Source organism: Pyxicephalus adspersus, chromosome 3 (assembly GCF_032062135.1).
Source record: "Pyxicephalus adspersus chromosome 3, UCB_Pads_2.0, whole genome shotgun sequence".
NCBI lineage: Eukaryota > Metazoa > Chordata > Amphibia > Anura > Pyxicephalidae > Pyxicephalus > Pyxicephalus adspersus.
The window spans coordinates 88,933,336-88,944,379 of record NC_092860.1 but is presented as its reverse complement, the minus strand read 5'-3'; the positions used below and the strand labels follow the sequence as shown (position 1 = coordinate 88,944,379).

The 11,044-nt window shown below is 35.9% G+C and overlaps 1 protein-coding gene across 2 annotated transcripts in view; it reads right to left on the bottom strand.

Moving 5' to 3' along the window:
- METAP1 (methionyl aminopeptidase 1) overlaps window positions 1–11,044 on the bottom strand; it is a 17,994-nt gene continuing 6,950 nt past the window's right edge. For both annotated transcript variants that reach the window (XM_072405598.1, XM_072405599.1), the window contains exons 2-11: window positions 8,221–8,272; window positions 7,200–7,312; window positions 6,559–6,619; window positions 5,555–5,646; window positions 5,271–5,354; window positions 4,388–4,526; window positions 4,149–4,280; window positions 3,404–3,547; window positions 2,324–2,389; window positions 1–2,230 (exon numbers count right to left, since the gene is read on the bottom strand). In XM_072405598.1, coding sequence (XP_072261699.1) covers window positions 2,070–2,230; window positions 2,324–2,389; window positions 3,404–3,547; window positions 4,149–4,280; window positions 4,388–4,526; window positions 5,271–5,354; window positions 5,555–5,646; window positions 6,559–6,619; window positions 7,200–7,312; window positions 8,221–8,272 — 1,044 coding nt within the window. In that variant the 3' untranslated portion in view covers window positions 1–2,069. The remainder of the gene's footprint in view (window positions 2,231–2,323; window positions 2,390–3,403; window positions 3,548–4,148; window positions 4,281–4,387; window positions 4,527–5,270; window positions 5,355–5,554; window positions 5,647–6,558; window positions 6,620–7,199; window positions 7,313–8,220; window positions 8,273–11,044) is intronic.

Below are 11,044 nucleotides of genomic sequence, written 5' to 3'. Positions count from 1 at the left end.
GGTGTTTCAATATACTTTAATTTAACAAATATTTGGTTGAAAAGCATATCAAAACTTTGGGACAGGCAGACCTTAATGCATTAATGTGTGATGAGCCCATTGATGAAAACAGGCAAATAATTTACTCCTTTTCTAAACATTTTATTGAAAGATGACAAATTACTTCTGCAGTTGGTTAGCATACACATGATGCATTCCAAGTGAAACACAGGCTTTGAGAGTTATGTAACAAGTCACAGACATCCAGATAAAAGGTAAAGATTGCTGAATATAAATGAAAACCTGATCTACATTAAAGGACAAACATGGTTTCAGATTCATCGAGCAGAGAATGAATATCACATTGACAAAATCATGTTTGATCAAAAGAACTTGGTAAACAATTATAAAATATGCAGCAAAATTATATTTTTGGTGCTTTAATCCTGAAAATTTAATTTTGGTATTGCACATCTTGCTACTATTGCAGCAGAAAGCAATTAACCATGAACAAAAATTTAACTTGTACAAGTTGGTACATACACATAGGTGATGCATGCAAAAAGGCATTAAACACCTCTGTGTTAAGATGGCCAAGGTGAAATAGTCAAGTAGGCCCATCCTGGCAAGCAATACCCATGTACCAGACAAGCATATCAAATGCAATCCAGCACACTAAAGCCAGTGAGCAAACATGAAAGTGAGCAAAGTGTCCTAATTTGATGCCTGTACTTACAGTACCCAACTGAATAAAGCAGATTTTGCACAACATGTGTTATTACACTTGTAGTGCAAATGACAAAAGGCTTGCAAACAAACCATCCAAAAAAAGATCAGCCTCCAATAAAGTGCTCTTTGCCAAATGGCCAGTTTTCACAGGCCAGAGAAACCAAACTCAATGTAGTCATAAATAGATGATCACAAGTATGAAAGACAAGTTAATGGATCTTCGCTACAGAAGGCACCAATATTACACAAAAAATTTAGGCAGAGCTCCAGGAAAAAAGCTAAATAAATATATATATATATTGTGTGTGTGTGTGTGTGTATATATATATATATATATATATATATATATATATATACACACACACACACACACATACATACACACACATACATATTTTAACATTCAAGGATCTGGGAATTTGCTTTGAGCAATATGCAATTAACAAGCCTCTCTCACACTGCTCCCATTGGCAGTTTCCATTTTTCCCTACTTAACTTTGTGGCTTTTGGTGTCCCCTGCCAAGTCACTGGACAAAAAATGAGTGAAATGATGCCAATTTATTGTTTAATAAGCAAGCAGATGGCAAGGAGAAAACAAGCAATAGGTGTTATCGCCTGCTCCAGCATGAAATGTGAAAGAGGTGTGTAATGCACAAGCCGATCCTAACATTACAAATCCTTTGACAGTTAAAACATTTACATATGTATTTTAAACTTTATGCCAGGAGATCCACTTAACCTGTATAAAGTTTTGTTTCCACAAGTCTGGCTTCTAGCAAAGGTGGGCTGGTTCAGTAAATATTCTTCAGCACCATTATGAATGAAGTTGTAAAATTAAATTACTATTGTAGATATAAAATAAAACAATGATCATGGGTGTGATCCCTGCAGCCTAAATCACAGCCAGAATTAAAACTCAAGCCACTGGTTAAATAGAAATGCATAGCTAGAATAGAGTGATGAAAAGATAGCAGCACCCCCAAAAAGCCATTTTCAGTAAAAGTCAACTGTGGAGGCATCATGTGTTTTCTGTCTAATATGACAAAAAAAAAGTAAGGCGGCAGTGTGGAAACATTTGACACCGAGGGCAAAATGTTAAAACCTAAGCTAATTGGCATGTGCCGATATTTAAAAAGGGAGCGAAGAAACGCCATCTTAAGTTTAGTTTCCTTCTCAACTCAAAACATCATGAAGTTCTTTAAACACATTTACAGTTTCAACCAGTACTGTGTTTTGCTCTGTCCTAAGCAGATAGACACTGTTAAAATCCCACATCTGAAAGGTACCTTTCATGTAAAAATGCATGGTGCAGAGCAATAGCTACACCATTTATATCAACCAGTAAAGACAAGAGGTGTATGCTAAGACATAAAATGAGGACGTCCATTGTCTTCCAATCTCCTTGTAAGTATCTCACAACCTGTCTCTGTGATTAAAAGGGTGTGCTCAAACTGTGCGGATCGCTTTCCATCTCTTGTCACTGCAGTCCAACCATCTGGCCAGGTCTCATCTTGCCACCCACCTATTAAATGCAATGGGGGACAAAAATAAATGAATAAAACTGCATATTTATAAGAGAATTGTTAGACAAACTTGACAGGAGTTCTGGGCTTACCTTCACAGATCATTGGTTCAATTGTAAATACATGGCCTGGTTTCATCACACCAACTGCTTTGTTTTCTATTTAAAAAAATAAAAAAGAATCTAATCCTTGTTGTAAAACAGAATCTTATTTGTAAAAAAACAAATAAACATCTATGACAAAATCACTCAGTAATATGGGGCACTAGAATATGTGCTAGTCTGAAATAACTAGCCGATACACTGACATTTTTACTCCACTGCCACTTTATTTCCTCAGTGGTATTTGTACATGCCCCCTTTATAATCAATCACAAGGGTCAAAGCAAGACAGGGTTTCAGATTACCTTGTTACATCACAATTTGCCCAGAACTATGATAATTATCTCTTCCATAAACAGTGGTGAGGAAACAAACGAAAAGTAAATATATGCAATGCTGCTGGGGAATTAAAGCAAACCCGTTCATTTGGCCATAATTAGGCAAAGCCACTGTACCATTAAACCCACACGTTTTTACATAACCAGATTATCCCATACATACATAATTTAGAGTGACTAAAATATGCCTTTATGGGACTTTTGTATTGTAGAACTGTTTAGTAAGGGATTACATCACTGGGTCTCCATGCTTCTTTATATAATGCAGGCAAATCATGGCTCATAGGACACTGTACATTGCTTCCTATAAACCATTAGAGCAACCTGCTTCAGTACTCATCTAAAAAGCTTTCAACCTTATTGCATGCAAACATAAATCAAAAGGATTTATTAGGTGAAAATTCTGAAGTAGTGGGCATTCCGTGGCACATTGTAAATAACAGCTTTAGGTAATACTCACAATGTGAAGTGGAGTTTAGATTAGATGGAATGAATGGAAAGGTTAGAATTCAAATGACTAAAGGGGATGGCTAAATGACGATGAACATACTCTAACTTGGTAAAGCTGTGTGTGAGAAATTGAATAAAAACATTCCATACAACATATCATATATACACAAATACATATACATACACACAAACAAACAAGGAAAAAAATTGGAGGAGATTGCTAATCTAGATGACACCACCTGCCTTTACATATGTTATTCTTTAAGTGTCAATGAAAACTTACTAGCATAGTGTGGCACATTGGGTGCTGTATGAAATAGCTTGTGAATGCCATGCCCACAGTAGCTACGAACAACTGAAAATCCATTGGCTTGAGCGTGCTTCTGTATTATATTGCCCAATTCTCTGTAACGAACACCTGGTTTCACTGAAAGAACAAATATACATTGCCTTGTCAACTGCGTTACACAAAGACTATAAAATGCAAGTTTTAATAAAATTTACATTTAAAAAGGTAAAGTCTAATACATGAAAGGAATTTTCCTAGTTTGACTAGATTGGAGAAAGAAAATTACAAAAACTACTGTAGTACTTACATTTACTAAAGTAAATGCTGGCTCTACATAACATGTCCATGTTGCCAACTCTGCAAGCATAATGTCACTGCTTAGGTGTGCTTTGTCAAACCTACCATTATCATACCATGGTAAACCAAGCTATATGTGCACCAATAAACACTACTCTAAAAGGCCAAACATGGCCTTAAAGGATATTTTACTGCACAGTGTGAAAGCACAGATACAGGCCATAGGCTGTTTATAGAGAGTCATTTCATATTTTTTGGTGCCACGAAAAGATTGAAATAAATCTCCATTAACCAATGTATAGTAATCTATATAAAAAAAAAATCTATAAATCTATTAAAAAAAAAAAAATAGACTCGCATTATTACGGTTTGCAATTAACAAAACATTCTAAAGGCAGGCCACCAATAAAGAAAGTAGCCTCACCATCAGTTGAGAACTCACCCTCATCAATAGCCTGCATTAGGCACTCATAGGTTGTCTGGACAAGTCTTTTTGCTCCCTCATCAACATCTCCAACAAAAAAGGTCTCATTGAGATCACCATGATAACCATTGCGATAAACGGTGATGTCCACTGGAAAACATTAATGAAGGTAAAATTACACACTTGAAATTAAGTAAACCACGTCCATTGTAATGTTCCTTCTCTCCATTGTATGTAGAAGTATTGTGTATGACTACCATTTACAATATCTCCATCCTGCAGGGGCCTCCTGTCTGGGATACCATGGCAGATAACTTCATTCACAGATGTGCAGCATGACTTGGGAAAGTTATAATAATTCAGTGGAGAAGGGTAACAATTTCTTGAAATACATGCCTGCAGCAAACACAAAAGAAGGAGTAAAAAGCTAGTACTGACCCAATCAACATTCCCTGAATTAAAAAATTAAAAAAAATTAATCATTACTATAATTATACAACTTCCCTGCACCCAAAAATACTCAAGTGCTCAAATGCTAAAAATTCAGTTTCTGCCAAACCAGGACCAGTAACACCGCTCTGCTGCTCAAACAGCGGTGAACACATTCCAGTTACACCTGACTAGTATGCACAGACAGATCAATAAATTTATTTAATTTTTGCATGTGCAGATGAGTAAAGCAAACTCATTTAACACAGATTTCAACTTGACAATTTGGGTACACAATACATATATCAGGTCCAACTTTGCAGTGCTGCAAATTATTCCTCTATGGACTGGAATGAAAAGACTGTTGACATTTTTACACACAAAGTCAAATGAGCATGGACATTATTCTCTATTTACTGCATATTTACTAAATAAAATACACATTTAGAAGTTTACTTTTTATGTTATACATTTTTCTAGTAGAACTGTATGAACTACAAGAATATCACAAAAACATAATTCTTTAGAATTGGTAAGGATTTTCAAAAATAGCCAGATCTTGGAAATTTCTGTCCTAACACCAGAAACACTATTTAAATCTTCTAAAACCTATTTTTTCCCCTAATAAACCAAGGTATTTAGATAGGCAAGTCATTTATTTTAAATCAAGCTACTATACTATTTAATGCACAAAAAGGAATGAGCACTCACCAAATGGACAGCATGGTCTATCTCCTCAGTAGTGACTCCAGCTCTAACCATCATGGCTGCTACTCCAAGTACTTCTCTCGCCAGCTATAGGGTAAAAACAAAGCTGAATTTTTGAACTAAAATATTTTTATACAAACCAAATGTTGTTGCAAAATACTAGAATTAGGATCTGTGCACCGCTTAACTTAAAAAAAAAAAAAAAAAAAAAAAACACATGCTATAATCAGAATTTGGGGAATGAGGATGGCCCCGGAGGAGTTATGAGACAATACGCATACACCTACCCTACACACAGTACGCATTCCTTCTACGTCTTCTGGAGACAAAGTTTTGATTTGTGAGGTTCCTTTTAAGGATTGCTCAGATTCAGACATTCCTAGAAAGGAAAAAAAAAAACAAAAAAAACAAATAAAATCGATCACCATAAGTGTAACAACCAAAACCGATACAAGAAGTACAAACTTGATTGATTTCAAAACAAGTGCAATGAACTGCCAACATTTTTAGACCCCTGATAACAAAACAAAAATCTAAAATTGATCTATAAAACATTTTGGTTACAGGTCTTTTGACCCATGTGAGTGCTTTTTTACACATATCACTGTACTAGACAGTAAGGAACTAGACATGGGACAAAGAAGCCCCTCAACCTACTACACATCCTGCACAGATTTTTCACTGTGTATTACTAACCAGAAGAAAATATATTAAGGCCACCCACCATGCACCTTTTGTTGCAGAATTCATAAAACTTACATTCACACTAATGCATTGTCCTGCAAGCACTTTTCCCCTTTAACTGTTGGGGATTCCTGCTGGTCTAAATATGTTAGTATTTTTATTTTTTTTTTACATTGTAGGCCTATACTTCTTAGGCATAACTCACCAAAATATGGCCAATATTTATTAAATGCAATTTAAAAAAAATATATAAAATATATATATATATATATATATATATATAAATAAAACTTCGCATTGGATTCAAAACAGTTGAATGCAATACAAAATAATTGGAATTTCATTTAGCGCTCTCTCGCACAGACCCACACCACCAGGAACTCCTGGGGATTGTCTGAGCACTCGCAAAGAAAAATCGTAGGAAGAGGACGCCGATAGGACCAGGTAAGTGTTTATGATTTTAGCTACCCCGAGTGTGGCTTGGGGTTACCGATTTCAGCATGTTTTTTTACCTCGAGCCACACTCGGGATTACCGGTGAGGGTTAAACTATAAAGTTTTAGACAATTTTTGAAATAAAATTTTATAGACATAAAAAAAAAAATTACCTAAAGGATGATCTGCATAATCTGGCCTTTGTATGTAGCTTGGGACAGGTCGCATAGGAGTCTAAAAAAAAAAAAAAAAAAAAAAAAAAAAAAAAAAAACCAAAGTGATTAAGCAGAGCTTTTGTTGTCACCGGCGTACAGAACTTTCCTCCGCTGGTGAAAAAATAATGAAATAGAACAACCAAAGTGATTAAGCAGAGCTTTTGTTGTCACCGATTGTAAAGTTTCTTTCCAAAGCAGTCACAGGTCTGTCAATGTGTTCAACTTTTTCAGGTGACAGATGTAACACCACTTATCTACTGTATTTAGGAGCAATTTCATATATCTCTCTCTGTGATTTATAACTCTGGCTTCTGAAAACGGTAGATGACCATCTATCTGGCAACAAGGTACACAGATAAGGCATTCTGACATTTATACTGTGTTTGTGACAAAATATTGAAACCAAAAATCCAGAAGAACTAAAATCTTCAGAAAGCCATTTTTAACTGCATTCATATATCTTAACACTGAGAAAGGATAAGAGGCACAAACCTCCCTATCTATGAAAAATAATATGTGCATAAAATAAGACCCCAGTCCCTGTGTTATTGGTGGTATTAAAATTTCACGTTTTTTGGCATTGACCAAGATTAACACACCAGTGGATAGTGTGGTCTGAGTTTTCCAGTATATCTATAGCCTGGCCATGGATCGGTGTTAGTTTCTCCTTCCATTGTCCATGGTGAAGCTTCAGTCTTGCCTTTGTCATCTTCTATATTAAAACAAAGTAAAGGTATCATTACAAAACAGACATTCATAATATAATAAATCATAAATATATATCTATACACACACACACGCACAATTTGGTCTAAAAGGTGCCTAAAGAAATACTGGGGTTTTAGTATATGTGCATGTGACTGTTGTATTTGTCAAGCTATTTCTCCTAGCACGCACATTAGATTGATGCTTGTGTATCTGAACACTTTGGATGCTAGGCAGAGGCTGTATGCAGGGCCGCAGGCTATTCTCACATTCTATAATTAGCATCACTGACTCTTACCTTAGTCCCACCATTACAATTCAACTGTCAAAGGCCAGAACGGGCAAGAGAGGTAGTGGCATTTGTCTGCTGAATGACAGGTGGAAAGCTTAATGTCCTAAGGGGGAAGGTTTATTTAGTTTAGAGAGCAGACAAGCCCCTGTGTGTGCACACAGCATGAGCCTCATGTATAAAAGAATGCAGGGTTAAATTTAAAGACTAGCAGCATTGTTTTTACAGTGGGTGTTTTTTGAATCACAAATGATTCGTACCAAAACACAAAAAAACAATACTGCATGATCTGCAAAAAAAAAAAAAAAAAAAAAAAAAAAAAACGAACATCTTTCGTATGTATGACACATTTATCAGTCTATTTAACAGAAAACATTCACTGCCTCCAAGCATTCCTTTGCACTGAATATGATACAGTGGGTGGGGGCTTGCCAGCTCTGTATTATCTGCAGTACTTGTCAAGCCTTTTCTCTTAGCATGCATCCTATTTCAGCTGACACAGCACTGATCTTGTGTCACCAAAGACCCTTGCAAACATGGACTTTTTTTTCTAAATGAACTTTGACAGTTAAGTGCTTCATCCAAAAAAAAAAAAAACATGATGTTAAATGAGTCCTAATACTCACTTGCTTTCTTGTGCAGTAACTTGTGTGTTGCCCAGCTGCCCCTGAAACACTCCTGCAAAAGGAAAAAATGCTTTTATAATGCTTATTAAAAAACAGATATTCCTAATCGGTTGTTCAAAATAAAATTCTTAACATCCAGGTGTTGTTGGTTGGACCTGGTGCCCAGTCTTTATTCAGACAGATATAATGCTGCTGTGTGTCCCATGGGCTTCTGGGAACTCGGCCATTCTCTGCAGACCATGGCGGATAGATGCAAGCACATCTTGATCCTGCACTTTAGGCAAGTGTTCATTTTTTTTCACTAGTGGTATATGTGGGAAATATAGGTCATATAGGAAAAACTAAGTATACAGATAACCAATTGTAAACTTCTACAAAAAACACTTGTGTGCCAGGTCAAAATGACTACTACTTTCAGATTACCAGAAGCTGCTGGTCAGGTAACCGGGTTTTGGTACCAATTTCACTTGCCCATACTACCACAGGCACAACCACTCTTATTTTGTACATGCATCTGCGCTGTATTGTAGTGCGGTAACTGAAAGTGACAAGTTTCTTTTGGCTGCACAGTTGCCTTTCCTTCTCTGCAGGGAAGAACTTCAGAACCTCACCAGCTCTCCAAAGCAGCTGTCAGCATAGCATCTAAAGGGAAACAGCTGAGGCAGCTAATGGTGCAGTTTTCAACTGCATGTCTGAAAGGGGCCTAAAAGAAGAATAGTTGGATAGGCAATAAAATGAATGAAGTTTGTATCAGTATGCCTGTCTGATGCTTTCTGCTCCCTCACTGTCAGTAGATCAGTCCTGAACATGAAAATACCTGCTACAAATTTAGGACAGATGAGCAGAACAAACTAATGCTATATACAAAGTAATGTATTGACCTGAACAATCTTTTCATAGGTAGAAAGGATTAACTTCAAACTACCACTATGGTGATATGGGCGCTGGAGTTTTAGATTCTCAGAATCATAATTTATAAGAACATAAATAAAATGGAGGAGGATGTCAAGAACGCGTGCTGTATCTTTTTCCTTTAATAGTCTCTGGGCTATTTTTAACTGCATGGTTAACTGTCTCCAGGATTCAATGTGAGCTCCTTGTATGTCATTTCTCTTGGGTGCGAGTGTAAATATCAAAATCTCTCCCAACAGAAGTTATCGCATCAGGATGCTATACAAATACTTGAATAATCAAAAGGCAAATGATGCACAATCCTAACAAATGCAAGGCGACCAAATTGAAGGCAACCATGCATGTACATATTCCTAAAAAGCAGTAAAAAAATTTAAAATAAGCCTTTAGTGACCTCTTGGTAAAAGGAAAACGGAGAAGGGTTTTTTGGCAAATCATTTGTACTATTAGTGACCTCTAATTCCAAACAATATTTGGAATGCAAAATAGTGCCTGTCTGTCCAGATGCATAGACAAGTGTAATTGGTAGAATATTATTATTAAACAGGATTTATATAGTGCAAACATATTACGCAGCGTGTACATTAAATAGGGGTTGCAAATGACAGACAGTGATACAGGAGGAGATAACACATATCTATATAAAAACTTTCAACAAACAGCAGATTTTTCTATTTTATAAATATAATTTTCTAATTCATTAATATCCTTTGCTATAAAATGCCATTCTGTCCTCATGAACAGTGTGGACACCAGTAGATATATTCTATTACATGCATAGAAGCACTTTAGGAAACCTCTAGTTTCAAGACATACAGTTAGGTCCATAAATATTTGGACCGACAACTTTTTTCTAATTTTGGTTCTGTACATTACTACAATTATTTTAAATTAAACAACTCAGATGCAGTTGAACTGCAGACTTTCAGCTTTAATTCAGTGGGTTGAACAAAAAGATTGCATAAAAATGTGTTTTTTTTTTAAACAAAATTACTTCATTTCAGGGGCTCAAAAGTAATTGGACAAATTAAAAAGATGAAAATAAAATGTTCATTTCTAATACTTGGTCAAAAACCCTTGGCTGGCAATGACAGCCTGTAGTCTTGAACTCATGGACATCACCAGATGCTTGGTTTCCTCCTTTTTAATGCTCTTCCAGGCCTTTACTGCAACAGCTTTCAGTGAAGTTTAGTCTTCAACAAGTGAAATGCATGCTCAATTGGGTTCAGATCAGGTGACTGACTTGGCCATTTAAGAATATTCCACTTCTTTGCTTCAACCTCCCTAGCGGTACATTTCTTTCTGATTTTATATGTCTAAAAGCGGTACATTGTTTTTCATGAAAATGTATTTAACAATATAATATAGTATGAGTATAATAAAGTTTGAAACAAAATCACGTAAAAATAATACATTTAAAAAAATTATATATTATAATATTTTTTTAAAATACTCATACAATTATATATATATATATATACTGTAAAATAAATGTTCTTTAAAACAATGTACTGCATTTACACATAAATCCAATGTATTGCATTCAATACAGTTAATTTGTATTAAATGCAATACAAATGGATTTTGAATTTTTCCCACCCCATCGGCAATGTACACACGCACCAACGTCACCAGGAACTCCCACGGTGACTCATCATGTGCAGAAGACGCCAGAGGTGGAAGAAAGAAGACAGATTGCGGCGATAGACGACGCAGGCGGATCAGGTAAGTGCTGTATTCACTAACCTTCCCATAGGTTTACCTACCGAGAGTGTGACTCGGGGTTACTGCCAGGAACTCCTGGGTTGCTTTGGCTGTATGTTTTGGGTCATTGTCCATCTGTATTATGAAACGCCTCCCAATCAATGTGACTGCATTTAGCTGGATTTGAGCAGACAGTATGTCTCTGAAC